Genomic DNA, 20,679 nt, shown 5'->3' with positions numbered 1-20,679 from the left:
TTCTGCAGCTTCCAGGGTTTTTTACAAGGACATGATGGCCCTGTGTGTGCTCTATTTCTTTTTTAAATGAGTCCCACTGCTTTGATGTAGATCTTCCTACAAGAGGTCACCCTGTTGGGAGTTTTCTATAGGCCACCTAATAGTTCTAGGGATGTAGAGGAAAGGATGGCGAAGATGATTCTGGAAAAGAGCGAAAGTAACAGGGTAGTTGTTATGGGAGACTTTAACTTTCCAAATATTGACTGGAAAAGATATAGTTCGAGTACGTTAGATGGGACGTTCTTTGTACAATGTGTGCAGGAGGGTTTCCTGACACAATATGTTGACAGGCCAACAAGAGGCGAGGCCACATTGGATTTGGTTTTGGGTAATGAACCAGGCCAGGTGTTAGATCTGGAGGTAGGTGAGCACTTTGGAAACAGTGACCACAATTCGGTGACCTTTACGTTAGTGATGGAAAGGGATAAGTATACCCCGCAGGGCAAGAGTTATAGCTGGGGGAAGGGCAATTATGATGCCATTAGACATGACTTAGGATGTGTTGGTTGGAGAAGTAGGCTGCAAGGGTTGGGCACACTGGATATGTGGAGCTTGTTCAAGGAACAGCTATTGCATGTTCTTGATAAGTACGTACCAGTCAGACAGGGAGGAAGGGGTCGAGCGAGGGAACCGTGGTTTACCAAAGAAGTGGAATCTCTTGTTAAGAGGAAGAAGGAGGCCTATGTGAAGATGAGGCATGAAGTTTCAGTTGGGGCGCTTGATAGTTACAAGGAAGCGAGGAAGGATCTAAAGAGAGAGCTGAGACGAGCAAGGAGGGGACATGAGAAGTCTTTGGCAGGTAGGATCAAGGAAAACCCAAAAGCTTTCTATAGGTATGTCAGGAATAAAAGAATAACTAGGGTAAGAGTAGGGCCAGTCAAGGACAGTGGTGGGAAGTTGTGTGTGGAGGCTGAGGAGATAAGCGAGATACTAAATGAATACTTTTCGTCAGTATTCACTCAAGAAAAAGATAATATTGTGGAGGAGAATGCTGAGACCCAGGCTATTAGAATAGATGGCATTGAGGTGCGTAGGGAAGAAGTGTTGGCAATTCTGGACAAGGTGAAAATAGATAAGTCGGATGGGATTTATCCTAGGATTCTCTGGGAAGCCAGGGAAGAGATTGCTGAGCCTTTGGCTTTGATTTTTAGGTTATCATTGGCTACAGGAATAGTGCCAGAGGACTGGAGGATAGCAAATGTGGTCCCTTTGTTCAAGAAGGGGAGTAGAGATAACCCCGGTAACTATAGGCCGGTGAGCCTAACGTCTGTGGTGGGTAAGGTCTTGGAGAGGATTATAAAAGATACGATTTATAATCATCGAGATAGGAATAATATGATTAGGGATAGTCAGCATGGTTTTGTGAAGGGTAGGTCATGCCTCACAAACCTTATCGAGTTCTTTGAGAAGGTGACTGAACAGGTAGACGAGGGTAGAGCAGTTGATGTGGTGTATATGGATTTCAGTAAAGCGTTTGATAAGGTTCCCCACGGTCGGCTATTGCAGAAAATACGGAGGCTGGGGATTGAGGGTGATTTAGAGATGTGGATCAGAAATTGGCTAGTTGAAAGAAGACAGAGAGTGGTAGTTGATGGGAAATGTTCAGAATGGAGTTCAGTTACGAGTGGCGTACCACAAGGATCTGTTCTGGGGCCGTTGCTGTTTGTCATTTTTATAAATGACCTAGAGGAGGGCGCAGAAGGATGGGTGAGTAAATTTGCAGACGACACTAAAGTCGGTGGAGTTGTAGACAGTGCGGAAGGATGTTGCAGGTTACAGAGGGACATAGATAAGCTGCAGAGCTGGGCTGAGAGGTGGCAAATGGAGTTTAATGTGGAGAAGTGTGAGGTGATTCACTTTGGAAAGAATAACAGGACTGCGGAATATTTGGCTAATGGTAAAATTCTTGGTAGTGTGGATGAGCAGAGGGATCTCGGTGTCCATGTACATAGATCCCTGAAAGTTGCCACCCAGGTTGATAGGGTTTTGAAGAAGGCCTATGGTGTGTTGGCCTTTATTGGTAGAGGGATTGAGTTCCGGAGCCATGAGGTCATGTTGCAGTTGTACAAAACTCTAGTACGGCCGCATTGGAGTATTGCGTACAGTTCTGGTCGCCTCATTATAGGAAGGACGTGGAAGCTTTGGAACGGGTGCAGAGGAGATTTACCAGGATGTTGCCTGGTATGGAGGGAAAATCTTATGAGGAAAGGCTGATGGACTTGAGGTTGTTTTCGTTAGAGAGAAGAAGGTTAAGAGATGACTTAATAGAGGCATACAAAATGATCAGAGGGTTAGATAGGGTGGACAGCGAGAGCCTTCTCCCGCGGATGGAGGTGGCTAGCACGAGGGGACATAGCCTTAAATTGAGGGGTAATAGATATAGGACAGAGGTCAGAGGTGGGTTTTTTACGCAAAGAGTGGTGAGGCCGTGGAATGCCCTACCTGCAACAGTAGTGAACTCGCCGACATTGAGGGCATTTAAAAGTTTATTGGATAAGCATATGGATGATAAGGGCATAGTGTAGGTTAGATGGCCTTTAGTTTTTTTTCCATGTCGGTGCAACATCGCGGGCCGAAGGGCCTGTACTGCGCTGTATCATTCTATGTTCTATGTTCTAAGTAGCTGCTCCCAGTCAACTTTTGCCAGATCCTTTCTTATCTTTTTTAAATTGCCCCCTCTCCCAATTTAGAACCTTTATTTCCGGTCCATTCATGTTCCTTTCCATAACAGCACGGTAGCATTGTGGATAGCACAATCGCTTCACAGCTCCAGGGTCCCAGGTTCGATTCCGGCTTGGGTCACTGTCTGTGCGAAGTCTGCACATCCTCCCCGTGTGTACGTGGGTTTCCTCCGGGTGCTCCGGTTTCCTCCCACAGTCCAAAGATGTGCAGGTTAGGTGGATTGGCCATGCTAAATTGTCCTTGGTGTTGGGTGGGGTTACTGGGTTATGGGGATAGGGTGGCGGTGTTGACCTTGGGTAGGGTGCTCTTTCCAAGAGCCGGTGCAGACTTGATGGGCTGAATGGCCTCCTTCTGGACTGTAAATTCTATGATTCTATGACTTATGGTCACTCATCAAAATGCTCCCCATTAAACTTCTAACACTTGTTTGGCTTCATTCACTAAAACTAGGTCCATCACTGCCCCCTGTCTTGTAGGACTGTGTGTACTGGCATAAGCACTCTTTTGGGTGGATTTTAACAATTTTGCTCCCCTCAAAGCCTTTCACACTTTGACTATCCCAGTTAATATTGGGGAAGTTGAAATTCCCTACAATTATTACCCTATTACTCTTACATTGCTCAGAGACTTATTTACATATCTACCCTTCTATCTCTCCATAACTGTTTGGGGACCTATAGTACACTCCCAACAATGTGACTGACCCCCTTTTGTTTCCAAGTTCTGCCCATAGGGCCTTCCAGGATTTCATCCCCCTTACTGCAGTAATTGATTCTTTGATTAATATGGCAACACCTCCGGATGATGCTCTACCCAGAATATTGAGTGGCCGGTTCAGCCCCTCCCTCAACCATGTTTCTGTGAACGCAATATCATACTCCCATGTGTTAATCAACACCCTTCACTCATCTGCTTTCTTGCAAGACTCCTTGCATTAAAATAAATGCCATCCAGCCTTGCTAGACTACTCCTTCATGCTTTAGCCTGTCTATCCCTCTGCCTTGCAGCTTGACTTGGCTTTTCTTCTATATTTAGCTATGTATCACCCCCGATTCTACCTCCCCTCCATCATCCCCCTGCCAAATTAGTGCACTCCCCCACCCCCAACAACGCTAGCAAAACTCCCTGCAAGGATGTTAGTCCCATTCCGGTTTAGGCGCAACCCATCCGACTTGTACAGGGCCCACCTTCCCCAGAAACGAACCCAGTGATCCAGGAATCTAAAGTCCTCACTTCTGCACCATCTCTTAAGCCACGCATTGATCTGTTCTATCCCCCCATTCCTATATGCACTGGAAGTAATCCAGAGATTACAACTTCTGAGGTAGTGCTTTTCAATCTGCTACCTAGCTCCCTAAATTCCTGCTGCAGTACCTCACCCCTCTACTAATGTCGTTGGTACCAATGTGAACCACAACCTCTGTTCACTTCCCCCTTTGGAATGTCCTGCAGCTGATCAATGACATCCCTGACCGTGGCATCAGGGAGGTGACGCACCAACCTGGAGTGTCATCTGCGGCCACAGACATGCCTGCCTGCACCCCTCACTATTGAGTCTCCTATCACTATGGCTCTTCCACTTCCCCCCCCCCCCCCCCCCCGGAGGAACCGTCGCTCTCACCATCTTCAACACACAAAAATGGTTCTCTTGCACTGTGTGACTTTTCTAATTGCCTGTCTGCATCTCTTCTGACTGGTGGTCACCCATTTCCTCTCTGATTATACTTCCTGCGGGATGACCACATAACTCTCAACCTCGCAGAGGCACCTCAGTGCCTCCAACTGCTGCTCAAGCTCCAAAACCCAGAGCTCAAGTTAATCAAACTGATGGCACTTCACGCACACATCATCGAGACTACAAGGAGCATCTATGAAATTTCACATGCTGCAGGCGGTGCAACACAGGATTGAGTTCCCCTGCCCTAACTTTAGTTAAAATATTCTTAGTTTATGCCCAGTCGTAATTTAGATTTTTTTTTTAAAGCTAGAACTCTCACCATAATGTAGTCTTGAAGAGGAGAAAACCACTTGCCCATACCTAGTGTGTGGCGGGAGTGCTTTGCTCTGCCGCATCCTCACAGGTCAGCTCCTGTAGTTGTAACTTTTATTGTCTATATAATCTTTCTATATTGATTTTATATACTAAGTCTTTCCCTCTTTTAATCAACTTTGCACTCTCTCCAAATTCGCAATTAAGCTGCTCTGTTCAGATGCTGATGTTTCAGAACTGCTCTGCTCAGGCCCCTTGCTTTTATACTATTCCCAAATTCCCAGTGATTACGCAACTGCTCTACACCTGGTTATTAGCATCTGCTCAAAAATAAATAATTGTTAACTGTCAATGGCAGGCACGTTCTGTTACCAGAATGCCTAAAATTCTAAATTCAAGCTGCTAAACTAGACTTCAGTTTTTAGATTCCATTTGCCAATACTTATCAGAACTTCCCAATGTCTCCAAATTCCCAATTAAGCCACTCTGTTCAGATGGTCACTCTGTTTCAGAACTGCTATGCTCAGTAGGGATACTATGGAAATAATTGGGTTGGGGTCAGCTTTACATAAAAATGAATCGACCTTTTGGTTTATTAGTTACCTTGAGGTGGGGTATCCTTACGGGTGGTTAAGTGGGAAGAAGCACATACCTAGAATGGATAACTGTCATGCATCTGACAGGAAAGGCCCTATCGAGACTTATGAATATGCACGGCTTATGGCAGTGAACACAGTTGGCCGGAAGGGTAGGAGTAACAGAGGCAAAACTTTCTCCAATACTGTAAATGCAAAAATAATGGTAACAGGAGCACTGCGTCACTGCCCTGTACATTGATTTCTCAACTCCTCTGATCTCTATTATAAACCAAGTTCTCCCCGAGCAGTGGAAGAGATTGTAGTAAGTGGTTATCATAAATATTTACTGACTTTGTCTTTTTCAGATGGAAACTGAAGGCTGGGAGGATGATCTGAACTGGGAGGACAATAGTTGGTAGTGTGGAAGAAATTGTCCCAAAACAATTTCATCAACATCTTTGATTTAAATACCTGTTCCAAATGCAAACCCCAAAACACCTTGCTCACCATCCTTTGACTACATCTTTTCAAGACCATTGCTAACCAATTTGGCTTTTGTTCTGGACATCAAGAATAGCTGACTGGAATAAAGAATAATAAAGATGGTGGTATTTTAATATCTGCAAATATCTGAAAGAACAGTTTTTAAAGAATATCCACAGAGGGATATACTAGGAACTACACAGCACCATCCGCTGTTTCTTTTCTTGTTGGTGTTTACTGTGATAACAGTCATCTTAGTGATGTTTACTGTACTGTACCAGAAATGCTTTATTTAGAAATTGACTTTTTTAATGAAGACCTTAAATATTATCTGGTGGTGGTTCCTCTGTTGCTTGCATTGAATCCAAATGATAAGTTAATTGCAAGGTTCTTCAGATTCAGGTGTAAAGATTCAGGATTATTACTAGTTGTGTACATTTATACAAACTGTAACAAAGCAATTTTGCTTGCACTTCAACATAAAGTGCAGCCTGAGCCCAATCCCACCTAATATTGGGTAGAATGAGACTCCCTGGAGGAGTTAATCTTGTTTAGAAGTCAAGGTTTAAACACCTGGCACATGCTGTTCAGCTTTATAGTTAATGTGAAGTTAAAGTCACCATGCAGACATCAAACTTGGAATGAGTCTACTATTGAATGTCAAATGTTTCCCAAACACGTGACATGGTATATTCACTTGGAGCAAAGCCCTGCCTTAGGAACTCCATATTATCTGTTGGTAAGGATTCTCTTTAATGGAGGCAGTCAGTGGTTTGAATTATAGTTGCTTTTTCCTGTAAAATAGCTATTGGTGTTTTGAGTTGCAGCATATGTCAGTATCAACTGTCATGATGCAACAGGGATACAAAAAGATGGAAGAAACATTCTCACTTTTAGATCTTCTTTGTAGCAGGGCCAACATTTCCCACCCTGCAACCATCTGCTACATTGTGTCCAATTTTAGTGTCATGCATATCTGGACACAACTGTGACCTTCTAAGAATACTGTTGACGCAGGCATCAGGAAATCACCAGATCCGTAAAGATTTTAAAATATGCTCCATGTAGATGCTTTGACTCAAAATACCAAATAGAATATTTAAATCAAGGGCTTAATTTGGAGGCTTAATTTTGCAATTTTCATAACCGTGTGCTGAAATATTGATAAATTTTAGTGACTATACTTTGTTTCTTAATTGCAACTATTTATTTTTGATTTTAGAAACTACACAGCAAATAAATAGTTATAAATAAGCATTTGATTGTATTTCCTGAATATGGATGGTGAATGGACAAATGTATGAATTTGAGTAGTGGGGAAAGTTTTCCTGTGGAAACATGTGCACTTAGTTGGTAAGAGATTTTAAGCTCCTAGAGGTCTGCTTTTACAGGTGCATGAGCCAACTTAGTTTTTAGTATCCAGCAGCAAATAAACCAATTTTAAATGAGTATTTAGCTGTATATGGGATAGTGTGGAACTAACTAAATCCTATTGGAACAATAAAGTCTTCCACTTCTGGGACTAAGCATCCACTCTGGATTAAATGCTCCCTATTGTCTGGATATTTAAACTAGTTCTTACTGTGAATGTCTACATGTTGCAAACCTGCTCAAAATTCAATGGGGGTGAAATCACTTGAAGACTACAAGATATTTGGTTAAAAACAAATGTTGCACTTATCGATCTTTACCTTTTAGGGCGGCATGGTGGTGCAGTGATTAGCACTGCTGCCTACAGCGCTGAGGACCCAGGTTTGATACTGGCCCCGGGTCACTCTGTGTTGAGTTCACCCCCACAACCCAAAGATGTGCAGGTTAGGTGGATTGGCCACACTGAATTGCCAATGGGAAGTAAAGCACATGATATTCGAAGCAAAGCTTCACTCTATAAAGTAACTGTGTTTGATGCTGCTACTGGGTACTTGAAATTAAATAGTACTAATATCACTGAGGACAAAAATCTGATATTTTTCCCTTTAATCTTTCAGCAGATTAGACTTTAAGGACCGTTGCTATGTAGAATTACTGAAGATGAACCTTGCTTTCCCAATAATCAGTTCAAACAACAATCCCCACATGCATTACTTAATTTGAGTTATGTAAACACCACCTGAAGTGAAACTATTCATTGCTAGTCGGTTTGATAACTGCAGGATTCAACTAGACTGCTATCAAATACTGAAGACTTGGGACTGAAACTCCTAAGAGTAAATTACCGTGAATATTCAGGTTCACTGATAAAAGAACAGAGTTTTAACTTGTTCAAATTGCAATTTTACAAAATCATTTATGAAAGCTTAAGTGTATTTACATATTCCAAACTAGGAATTTGATTTTTGTAAGTGTAGAACCCATGCTTATGCACTAATGTGTGATGATAAAACTACGATCAACAGAAAATACATATTTCTGGCTTATTCACAAAAGTCAAAAACACAATCTGTACATGATCCAGCTCCATTACATAGATTGAAACAGCAAATGCTTCTTATGCTTTGAGCAGTATCCAACAGAAATTTTTCCCTCGGATAATCTGGATGCTGTTGTCAAAAAAGGCCTTTAAAGTGACAATTTTACGTGCTGTGGCATTTGCTGCAATTTGAGGTCATCTCTACTTTTGTAATTTACATTATTTGGAGAGCTACTACTGAGTTCAGGTTATTCAGAATAATCAAACTGCCATTATAAAATAACTTGTAAAATAATTTATTGGGTTCAGATGTATTACATTTTTATACAATTAATAAAGATCTATTTGAAAAAAAACCAAATGGTTACACTTAACATTATAACAATCAGTGGTTTGTACTTAATTACAACAAAATCGTGATACTTCAACTTGAAAATCATTCTTAACCCAGATTTAAGCAATCCTTTGTTGCAGGGGAAATGATCAACCCTCCTGCTTCTTGTTGGCTGACCTACCCAGGAAGCATGCACAAGATGACAATCTAAAGTGGTGCATGTCAGCAGAGCGGAGATTCAATACTGTCCATAAGAAAAAAATAATGAAACAATGGTATTCTACTGGAAATCCTTCCCCCACTTCTTTTGGGAAAGTGTCATATTTACAAGAACAATGCATATGGGGAACTGCAGGTGCAAAAGACTAGTCGAAAATGTTGTTAAACTTGCATTGATGTGAAATGCGCACTTGGATAATCTTAACTGTCAGCTATCAAACTGGGTTGAAAATTGAGCACTGCAGTCATTGTTAATTGTTACCTTTTACATTGGTTTCTTGTTTATTGTGCTCAATCAATCTGTGCACCACATTTTAACATCAATTCCCCACTTTTCTAGCTGACCAGTTCAAGGCGGATACTGCTGCTCCATTTCTGTTAATGTAGCAGGACGTCGACACTTCAAAAACTATTTTAAAATCTATCTTGAAACAAGTTGAACATTTAAATAGTATTGGTGAGCAGCAAGTACATTTACATTTGGTCAATTTGATGCAAATCAACTCTGGAACATATATAGTCCATTAACTACATGCAATCCTCGTCTATTCGAAAGATAAAAAGTTGACGAGCATTATTGCTGGTCGTTATACAGCAATGACTTATTCCTTGTCTGAAGGAAGATGTAATTTCTTCACATGTCATGTATTATCTTCCATTGTTCAAATCCATGATTATTGTCTGTAGAGCTTGTAAACGGACCATTATCCTTTCTGGTACTGGTCCTTCTTGTATCAAGGTCTGTAATGTTTTAAAAGCATTCTCTGCTGTTTGCAATGCTGACTCGTACTCTTCACAATGTTCCAATCGGGCACGCTTAGCAGATGGCTGAAAAATGAAAATAGGTAGAAGATTCATGCTAGCAACAAATTCTTCAACTATTGGCAGAGTTCCTGTGGCAGTTCTCAATGCCTTTTTAAGGTAGGGAAGTGAACCCTGGTGTGATTTGTAGGCAGTGGATACCGTTAACTAATTAAAGGTTTTAGCCCCTCTGCCTTTCCATGAATTTCTTCCAGGAGTCACATTACTCTCCTTCCAGGCATTCATTCAGTCTTCACCCTGGCCTAGCAGAAGCCACTGGCACTTGCTGCCTTCACCTGCATTAGCTAGTAATAGCAAAATAACCCCCGAGTTGACACCAGATTTATAGTATCAGACCTTGGGCACTATCATAATTAAGTGGTGAACCAGCAATAAACCTGTTCAGAAGAAGGGTGGGAAATGAATATATACCTCCATTACAACAGGGTCATTCACTGCACACATGTTTAGGCTAGTAAAATGTGCATCCAGAATATTATTTTCTTGTTTTAACCTCTCCACTTGCAACTCCTTGCACTCAACTGTTGTGATCACCTGCAAATATGGAACAAAATATGTATTACTGGAAAGGAGAAGCAGATATTAAATGGTTTCTCAGACAGCTGAATACAGAAAACATCAGTTAACCTGAAATTTTAGGAGGGTGTGTATATTTGTGGAACCATAGAATTACTACAGTGCAGAATGAAGCCATTCGGCTCATCAAGTCTGCACCGACCCTCAAACAGTGCCCTAACTCGGACCCCACCCCATCCCCTGAACCTCACCGAACCTTTTGGACGCAAGGGGCAATTCTAGCATAGCCAATCCACCTAACCTCCACATTTGCTGTTTGGAAGATCAAACTGAAGTTCCAGAAATACATAATTGGAGTTGCGATACACGGAGCAGAGGCTGGTTTAGCACAGTGGGCTAAATAGCTTGCTTGTAATGCAGAACAGGGCCAGCAGCGCGGTTTCAATTCCCGTACCAGCATCCCCGAACAGGCACCGGAATATGGCAACTAGGGGCTTTTCGCATTAACTTAATTGAAGCCTACTTGTGACAATAAGCAATTATATTACATGCAACCCAAAACAATAAATGGGTTTAAATATTAAACATTTTATCGTTTGAGAAGTTTAGCTAATTATTTTTCTCAGTGTCTCCACCAATAAAATAGAGAGAAGTGACACCCACCTTTCATAGTGTAAAAAGTGAGTTTTACCATGAAATAACTGAAAATTAATTCAGGAGATCCACATTCACTGGGACCCACTCAGTTTATGTACCTTGTTTAAGAAGCTTACAACTTTGTTCTTGATCCCTCCTGACTCCAGGCTGTGAGGAACGACTGCCTCATGGCAGGTCTCCTGAAACAAGGAGTTTTGTTACATATTGTCCACCGAGTCTAAAGGGTTAAAGACAGGCAACAAACTAGCGCAAAATAAACCATGCATTCAATAATTTCTAAACTCCATTTTTTTTCCAATTAAGGAGCAATTTAGCATAGCCAATCCACCTACCCTGCACATCTTTGGGTCATGAGGGTGAGACGCAAGCAAACACAGGGAGAATGTGGAAACTCCACAAGGACAGTGATCCGGGGCCGGGATCAAACCCAAGTTCTTGGCACCGTGAGGCAGCAGTGCTAACCACTGCACCACCGTGCCATCCTCTAAACTCCAATTAGCTAGGCTATGCCCAGTCAGTAGTAAATGAATTCAAATGACTAGCAAAATCTATGGAACCTACTGAGTTTGTTCTATCTTGACAGAGCTCCCAATTCACTATAGAGCAGATCCAACAAGTTTTGCATTTTCTCACTAGGAAAAATAACAGGTTGAAGGCTGTTATGTGTCTATAAACATATACTGTCCCTGGGGTAGCCATTGACATACCTGGAAATGTATTATAACCTAAACTTAGTAAATTACCTACTATCAGAAAAACTACTGAACACTATAACTAGACAAGTCTCAATTGTCACCTCAGCAAACAGTGTAAATCCCTGCAGCGCATGTTGAAGTATTAGCCAGGACTTGTCAGCCAGAAGGGATGCAAAAAGACACGGCAGCTTTGGAAGGACTGTGCCCTGTAAGAAATTGGAACATTCATTCTTATTTACGTTATAAATTAACAATTTTTTTTTAATTTCCTGGAGTAAACAATGGTTTATTCGACTAGGGTTGTAATCTCAGGATTATTCCCTGTGCCAGTGAGGCTAGAAATGGGAAGATAGTACAGCTCAACACGTGGCTAAACAGCTGGTGTAGAAGAGAGGGTTTCAGATATCTGGACCATTGGGATCTCTTCCAGGGTAGATGGGACCTGTACCAGAAGGACGGGTTGCATCTAAACTGGAAGGGCATAAATATTTTGGCCGGGAGGTTTTCTCGTGTCACATGGAAGGATTTAAACTAGTTTGGCAAGGGGGTGGGAAGCAAGGCAAGGGGGTGGGAAGCAAAGCAAAGGTGAATTAACTGAAGGGGAACTAGAGAGTAGGGCCATGAGGACTCGGAGGAAGAGCAAGCAGGGTGTGGTTGCTGATCAAAGAGGGTCCGGACTGAAGTGCATTTGTTTCAATGTGAGAAGTGTAACAGGTAAGAGAGATGAACTTCGTGCTTGGATTAGAGGGCAACACGGTGGCACAGTGGTTAGCATTGCTCCATCAAGGCGCCGAGGTCCCAGGTTCGATTCCGGCTCTGTGTCACTGTCCGTGTGGAGTTTGCACATTCTCCCCTGGTTGCATGAGTTTCGCCCCCACAATCCAAAGATGTGCAGGATAGGTGGATTGGCCATGCTAAATTGCCCCTTAATTGGAAAAAATGAATTGGGTACTCTAAATAAAAAAATTTTAAAAAATGTTTTTAAAAAAGAGCTTTGATTAGTACTTGGAACTATGATGTTGTTGCCATTACAGAGACTTGGTTAAGGGAAGGACAGGATTGGCAGCTTAATGTTTCAGGCATATAGATGGGGATATAAAAGGGGTAGGGGAGTTGCACTGCTAGTTAAGGAGAATATCACAGCTGTACTGCGGGAGGGCACCTCGGACGATGGCACGGTAGCACAGTGGTTAGCACTGTTGCTTCACAGCGCCATGGTCCCAGGTTTGATTCCTGGCTTGGGTCACTGTCTGTGTGGAGTTTGCAAGTTCTCCCTGTGATTGCGTGGGTTTCCTCCGGGTGCTCCAGTTTCCTCCCATGAGTCCCGAAAGACGTGCTGTTTGGTAAGATGGACATTTCGAATTCTCTCTCAGTACCCGAACATTATCGTGAGGCAATATGGGTAGAGCTCAGGAATAGGAACGGTGTAGTCACAATGTTGGGGGTTTACTATAGGCTTCCCAACAGCCAGTGGGAGATAGTGGAACAGATATGTAGACAGATTCTGGCAAGGTCAAAAGTAACAGGGTTGTTGTGGTGGGTGATTTTAACTTCCCCTATATTGACTGGATCTCATTTAGTGCTAGATGCGTGGATGGAGCAGAGTTTGTAAGGAGCATACAGGAGGGCTTCTTGAAACAATATGTAGATTGTTCTTGAAAATACAGAAAAATGTGATCACTGGGTGAGCAAAAGAGGAGGAGTTTGAGATTCTTTGAATCTCACTCAGGGGTGCAATGGCAGAAGGAGGAGGCTTAACAGGCTTTAATTGTATGAAGGACATAAATGATAAGGAAAATAAACCAGTTCAAAAAGAAAAAGGAAAGAAATGGTGGCAAAAGAAATCCGGAAGTCCTGGAGAGGGCACTTCTGGGTTAACCAAATGGAAATAGAAAGTACAAATTAAAGATTAGGGCCCTCTCCACCCTTGACCTGTTCATTTGATTTTTAGATGGAAAAAATAAATAACAGACAAACCAGTTTACAAGAAGGAAGAGAACTACACTACAGAGAAGAATATTTTAGACAGGATTGGGGGAAACTAATGATACAATTGGCTACATATTTGAGGGAATTAAATGACAGAGCCCGGAGGAAAACTTTACGGGTTAGAAACAAATCAAAATATTACTGAACAGTGAAACCTCCGGTCAGACATCTAACTGGACATTAGCTGATGGATGATCTGTGGTCTCCATGGGGTATGTACTACACGGTGGAGTTATTAAGGGTCTCGGCAGATAGCAGCGACTGACGAGGAACCCCAACATGATAAATGACAATCGTTTAAGAATTTTTGTAGCTTGATGCCACGGCGGGAAAATTGTTAAAATGCAGCAAAACAATATTGCATTGAAGAGCTGTAATCATTATTAAAGAAGAAATGTCATGTAAATTGGTAGGGACTACTATATATGATAATGGGGGTATGTGTGCCGTTAAAGAACTTGATCCGCATTTCTAAACTAATAGAGGGGAAATAGTGGTAATTTAGTGTGTTTTCTTGATTTAACTGCATAGAACACCACAAATAATATTGATGTTGTTTACATGCCATATTTAATATGTAATAATTATTGGTCCCAAAGCCACGAAGGGATGTGTCGATATTGTATCTTATTTTTAGTATTGAAATTGTGTTAACAGTTGAAAATATGTAAAGTTGTAACACAGTCTATTTGTGTGGTTAGGTAATGAGTAATATGTTAAGATAAGACTTAATTTTTTTTTACTGTGTATTTAACAATAGGGAAAATTTATTTGGAAAAGTGACCGTTCGATATGGTTTTGCGAATGCTGTTGGCATATTGTGTTGCAAATGCTGTAATGGAAAATATACACTTTCATGTTGTAAGGGAAATGATGACAGATGAAAGGGACTTGAAGGAAATTTGTCAGAAAGATATTCTCTCATGTAAACCAGGGACTGGCAGACATACATGGTTCACGACAATGTTAGACATTAATGTGGAAGTTAGGAATACAAGCGGGATCAATTGAACCTTTTAAATTAATGAAGCAAGGGAATCAGTGGGTGGTACATGATATCATAATTTACCATTCCAATGAGAAACAGAAAGCAATTTGGATGACAGAAAAATGGGACATTTAACAGCCAGTGATGGACAAAAGACCTTTTTGGTTACCGATGGACTGAGTTGTGTGCTGTCTCTAAGGGACATGAGGAAGCTTCTACGGTGCTGCTACCCCAAGGAAGTAAAATGGTTTGGAGGTAGTGGAACACACGGATAGCTATTGTGTTACCTTCCTGAGCGGCTATAGCTATAGTTCACGGTAATTGGAAAGAACGAAAAAAGACTCTATCGACACTGGTCTGTGATTATGGATACATTTACGAATTGATTTTGGTGCACAATTTAAAATTGCAACACATGCATACAAATGACAGAGATCCGGAATATATGTTAGTCAGTACAATTAGATGGGGGGGGGGGGGATAATTAACCAAATGATACAGTTATGTTTCAAATGTCAAGACGGGGTGTTCTTGAAAATACAGAAAAATGTGTAATTTGAAACATGGAAGTCTGGCAATATCTGGTCTGAGAGAACCATGAGAGGATACAGGGAAAGATCCCACAAAAGGTTAATAGCAGCTGCAAAGAGCAGGATTATAAAATGCAGATTCTTTCTCACAAGCAGGCTTAGCAAACACACAGGATTCATGTAATAAGCTAAAACAATGGCTCACACCTTCATTGAATGTAACTATCTTAGGAAGTATCTGGAAAAGCATGGATGAGAGTTTCAATTGAATTAAGTGACGAATGTTTAAAACAGGCAGGTCTTTAAAGTCATAAACAAGTGAAATTTTAGCATACAGTTAAAAGCAAAGGTTTCACACCTTCACTGAAATTAACTCTCTTAGTTAACAGCTGGAAAGGATGGATGATGCTCAGTCGAATTTGGTGTCAATTCTAAGTGTGAAATTCAAGTCAATTAAAAGAAAATTGGAGACAACCTGTCTACAAGAAACATAATTTAAAGTCAAAATCAAAGGCAAATTTATGAGCTGGGGACAATTGGAAAATTAAACTATTCAACTGTCAGAAATTAAAAGTAACACCTATTGAAACCAAAGCATCTCTGAATATTACAAAGGAACTTTGAACATCACAAAGGACAATTTAATAAGATCTGAGAGGTGAGGCCATGCCCAAAATGAATATTTACTTGTATTAGAATGTTAACATCAAATATACTTTTTAACAATCAAAGTGAAATAAGTTAATTTACAATAAGGCGCTAAAAACTTAATAATTGGTAGAAAGAGAATATAAACCCAGGGAGCAGAAGCAGACCAGTAACAGGAGGGGAGGAGAACTCAGAGAGAGAAGAGAAGCATATACAGCTCGGTCATGGGAAAGACAAGACGAGCAGCCGATCTTAAACAGCTATATATCTAAGGAAGACTAGAATTTAAACAGGAGTCAGAGTCAGCTGAGAGATAGCTAGCAGAGCCAGCTCTTATAGCTCAATACATGGGATCGACAAGACACAGCAACAGAACAAACCAGCGAACACATGTCAAGCAGACCAGACTTTAAAGAAGATTGATTGTCAAGGTGGGCCTGAAGGTCCCTTCAACCAACCAGCAGGATCCAGAAGCAAAATCTTTTTACCTTTCTGTAAAGAAAGTGTTTGCAGCTTTTAAAAGAAAAAATATAATAAAATAACTTAACTTAACCTGAAAAAGTGTTTTTTTCCTGAAGTCTACATTACTTACTTAGCAATGCAGGACCCAAGACATCGATGCTACTAAGTGGTAAGTAGATAAAATCTTCGGTGAAGGTATGGGTTATACCGGGGGATAACTTGAAAATATAGTTTGACCTGAATAGCACCCACTGAAGCCTGCATCAGAGTCAGGGAGTGAGAATCCCTGTTCACCATTTAGAATGTCAGCCCTTTTTGGTATAGGGGGAATTCTAAGAATAGTGGAGGGTTTTCAAAAACAAGATGATCCAACTAGGGAAGGGGCCGACCTGGTATTGGGGAATGAGCCCGGCCAGGTGGTCGACGTTTCAGTAGGGAAGCAGTTTGGGAACAGTGACCACAATTCAGTAAGCTTTAAGGTACTGATGGATACAGATAAGTGTAGTCCTCGAGTGAAGGTGCTAAATTGGGGGAAGGCTAATTACAACAATATTAGGCAGGAACTGAAGAATGTAGATTTGGGGCAGATGCTTCAGGGCAAATCAATATCTGGCATATGGGAGGCTTTCAAGTGTAAGCTGATAGGAATTCATGACTGGCACGTTCCTGTAAGGATGAGGAATAAGTATGGCAAGTTTTTGAACCTTGGATTACGAGAGCCTACGTGAGCCTAGTCCAAAAGAAAAAAGAATCATTTGTCAAGGCTGGGAACAACAAAGTAAGTGTGGAATACAAGGAAAGTAGAAAGAAACTTAAGCAAGGAGTCAGGAGGGCTAAAGGGGTCATGAAAAGACATTAGCCAGCAGGATTAAAGAAAGTCCCATGACTTTATGTACATATATAATGCTTTATTCAAACACACTGGAATTGAATTTTATTTTAAAAGTACTGTAAAACAAAATACCTGAACATCTGGTGGTATGACTATCTTTCCTAGGGAACCCAAGAAGTCCAACGCAGCAAGACGAACATGATCAGGGGGATTCAAGGGAAGAAGGGAACTGAGAAATAATACCACCTATTCCACAAATAGGATGATTAATCAGTACAGTAAAGAAATCCAACAGGATAGGACCTTCATTGCAAGAAAGTGACATTTTGCCAAGCACATTAGAAAATCAGTGGATCTGGCTTCTGATTAATAGCTACATCCATATCTTTAACCACAAAAGTCCTATTTTGCACCATTTTCCACCTTAAACAGCTCATGCAATTTTGTGGATCGGCAGTAACCAAGTTTTTTCCTACAGCTAGTTAATTAGCCAACTAATACCCTATTGTAAGAAGTCTTACAACACCAGGTTAAAGTCCAACATGTTTGTTTCAAACACTAGCTTTCGGAGCACTGCTCCTTCCTCAGGTGAATGAAGAGGTATGTTCCAGAAACATATATTTAGACAAATTCAAAGATGAACTGATTTGTCTATATAGATGTTTCTGGAACATACCTCTTCATTCACCTGAGGAAGGAGCAGTGCTCCGAAAGCTAGTGTTTGAAACAAACATGTTGGACTTTAACCTGGTGTTGTAAGACGTCTTACTGTGCTCACCCCAGTTCAACGCCGGCATCTCCACATCATAATATCCTATTGGCAACAAGAAGGAAATGGGAGGACAACTTGGGGATGGAGATAGGGTGGGGACTCTGGAGCGAGGCACTGCATAGGGTCAACTCCACCTCCACGTGCGCAAGGCTCAGCCTGACGCAACTAAAAGTGGTACATAGAGCCCACTAAACGAGAAACCGTATGAGTAGGTTCTTCCCGGGGGTGGAGGACAGATGTGAGCGGTGCCAAAGAGGCCCGGCCAACCACGCCCACATGTTCTGGTCTTGCCCCAGACTTGTGGAGTACTGGACAGCCTTCTTCGAGGCTATGTCCAAAGTGGTGGGGGTGAAGGTGGAGCCATGTCCGATAGTGGCGGTCTTCGGGGTTTCAGAACAGCCAGATCTATTCCTGGGGAGGAGGGCGGACGCCCTTGCCTTTGCCTCCCTGATCGCCCGCCGTAGAATCCTGTTTGGCTGGCGGTCAGCAGCACCGCCCAGAGCTGCAGACTGGCTGTCCGACCTCTCGGATTCTCTCCAAATGGAGAAAATCAAATTTGCCATCCGAGGGTCGGACGACGGCTTCCACAGAACGTGGGAGCCATTCATGCAATTGTTCCGGGACCTGTTTGTGGCCAACGTACAAGAGGAAGAATAGTCGGGGGAAGGTAGCCGGCGGGGGGGGGGGGGGGGGGGGGAGGGGGCTACGGGCTCGTTACGGGGGTTTGATGGCTAGCTAAGGCCCAAAACCAAACTAAATAAATGCCAATAAACATGTTGGGGAATGTAAAATATGTATGCCGCCGAAAAGGGGGAGGCCACAGTTATTACTACGAAGATGCTCACCTGTAAATACATGTTAATTTTTGCGTGTTCTTTTTTATTTTCTCTCTCTCTAACAATTTGTAATTTGTTCAATATAAAACATGAAAACTGAATAAAAAATATTTATTAAAAAAAAATAATATCCTATTGAACATCTGACAATTTCTCTCTCATTTACATACATCATTCATACACACCATACAGTCACACCTTCACATATCTTATCATTAAGTGGCCTCAAGATCTCTCCATCCCAGTTGTTACAAATAAGAAATTTTATAAGATTGTATGTTTTGGGACTGTCTCTTTAATTTAGGGTAAAATGGAGAGAGGCTTGGAGAGGGGGAGTCCATAGGAAGCTATTGTAGGATTGCCTTACAGGATGTCTTATTAAAAGTACCACTGCACCTCACAGACAGTGTCATTTGCAAGAATCCGAGAGGGCTGCGAATTAGAAGCAGCAAGTCTCTCTGGTTCACCATACGAGAATTCAGGTGAGAGCTCATACTCAGATTTGAGAGCCTTAATTCATGAGGATTTAAACAAAACTAGAAGATTCGCCTAGTTTTGGCTAGAGGGAGGGATCTCTAGGGTAACCCTCACCGTAAAAGCCAGTTCAGGGATTAGGCTGTAAAAGGAAAAGAAAAGAATCGAGAGGCAAGAATCACTTTGGCTGGTTCCAGGAGAAAAGAACATCAACTTAAGGGACAGAGTTAAAGTATAACCATGGAGAGAGATTTTCGATCATTTTAAATGTTAAAAATGGGTCATCTCCATAGTTTAGAATTTTAAATTGCCTGTTGAAATAGTGTTGAGTCAATGTTTTTTAAAATAAACTTAAGAGTACCCATTCTATTTTTCCAACTAAGGGGCAATTTAGCGTGGCCAATTCATCTAACCTGCACATCATTTTGGGTTGTGGGGGTGAGACCCATGCAGACACAGGGAGAATGTGCAAACTCCAGACGGACATTGACCCGGGGCCTGGATCGAACCTGGGTCCTCACGCCGTGAGGCAGCAGCGCTAACCACTGCGCCGCCGTGCAACCCTGTGTTTAGTCAATGTTGCTTTTAGTTTGTGTATACAGTAAAAGTTTTAAACTTGAAATCTTGTTGTGAGATCTTTTCAGCCATTCACAAAGTGAAAATTATTTTTTAAAAATCAGCAGTATGCAGATTGTAACAATGTTCTTCCCCACATACACCTTTCAGTACCTAACATTTTTACCGTCATCTTACACCACTGGAAAAAGCTAACCCTGTGATCCAACACTTACATATTTTTCCCATGCTCTGGCCTTCCACCTGGATATCACCACTGACTCTGATTATTGCAAACCTGCCTCATGTTCACCAATGCTCTTGTCCCCATTAGATTCTGAACAGATCTCACTCCTCCCTTCACAATAACCACCACCAACAACCATTTGGTTATCTGCAACTGGAAAAACACGATGAGCAAATTGCCTCAAGTATTTATCACTAATTTGTCATCCCAAGGTCCATATATAATAATCTTTATTGCCACAAGTAGGCATACATTAACACTGCAATGAAGTTACTGTGAAAAGCCCCTAGTCGCCACACTCCAGCGCCTGTTCAGGTACACTGAGGGAGAATTCAGAATGTCCAAATTACCTAACGGCACATCTTTTGGAACGTGTTCTCTCACCACTTTACGACCCTGATGAAAAGAACAACTCCAAACATTTTTCCATCAGAAATCATCACCATCCTCGCCGCTTAACAATATGTGAAGAACTCATGAATATTCTCACGCTTAAAATCCAACCCCTCTCCCTTCAGATACCGTTCCACTTTATTCAGTTGTTTTTCTTTCATCTACCCCCCCCCCCCCCCCCCCCCCCCCCCACATCACTAGCCTTATTTCAACCTTGAAATCTACCACCTGCTCCGCTGACCCCATGCCAAACACTGGCCATGTAACCACCTCCTTATCAACTTGCTTTTGTAAAACACCTTCAGACTTCACACAAGCACGAGGGGAAAAGAGATTAGGATGAGTAACCAAGAGCTTGATCAAAGTGCAGGGTCTTAAGGAGATGGAAAAAGTAAAGCAATGGAGTTTAAGAAAGGGAATTTAGAGCATGGCACCTTTACAGTCAAAGGTATGGTTGCCAAAAGTAGGGTGAAGAGGGGCATGCACAGGAAATCAGTGTGAAAGAAACAAAGTTTGGGATGTGGTTAC

At 41.8% G+C, this 20,679-nt stretch overlaps 2 protein-coding genes across 4 annotated transcripts in view; one reads left to right on the top strand and one right to left on the bottom strand.

Annotated features, from left to right (window-relative positions):
* scyl3 (SCY1-like, kinase-like 3) overlaps nucleotides 1-7,029 on the top strand; it is a 60,399-nt gene extending 53,370 nt beyond the window's left edge. The window contains 1 exon segment of the mRNA XM_038794538.1: nucleotides 5,655-7,029. Within this exon segment, the coding sequence (XP_038650466.1) occupies nucleotides 5,655-5,708 (54 nt within the window). The 3' untranslated portion in view covers nucleotides 5,709-7,029.
* A 1,433-nt stretch (nucleotides 7,030-8,462) lies between these two features.
* The window catches only part of c4h1orf112 (chromosome 4 C1orf112 homolog), a 57,252-nt gene continuing 45,035 nt past the window's right edge, over nucleotides 8,463-20,679 (bottom strand). For 2 of the 3 annotated variants that reach the window (XM_038794535.1, XM_038794536.1), the window contains 5 exons: nucleotides 17,007-17,120; nucleotides 11,527-11,631; nucleotides 10,829-10,909; nucleotides 9,969-10,091; nucleotides 8,463-9,563 (listed from right to left, as the gene is read on the bottom strand). In XM_038794535.1, the coding sequence (XP_038650463.1) occupies nucleotides 9,384-9,563; nucleotides 9,969-10,091; nucleotides 10,829-10,909; nucleotides 11,527-11,631; nucleotides 17,007-17,120 (603 nt within the window). In that variant the 3' untranslated portion in view covers nucleotides 8,463-9,383. The remainder of the gene's footprint in view (nucleotides 9,564-9,968; nucleotides 10,092-10,828; nucleotides 10,910-11,526; nucleotides 11,632-17,006; nucleotides 17,121-20,679) is intronic. The other variant, XM_038794537.1, reaches the window with a different exon arrangement.

Source organism: Scyliorhinus canicula, chromosome 4 (assembly GCF_902713615.1).
Source record: "Scyliorhinus canicula chromosome 4, sScyCan1.1, whole genome shotgun sequence".
NCBI lineage: Eukaryota > Metazoa > Chordata > Chondrichthyes > Carcharhiniformes > Scyliorhinidae > Scyliorhinus > Scyliorhinus canicula.
The sequence above is the reverse complement of the archived record's forward strand: the minus strand, read 5'-3'. Positions and strand labels throughout refer to the sequence as shown.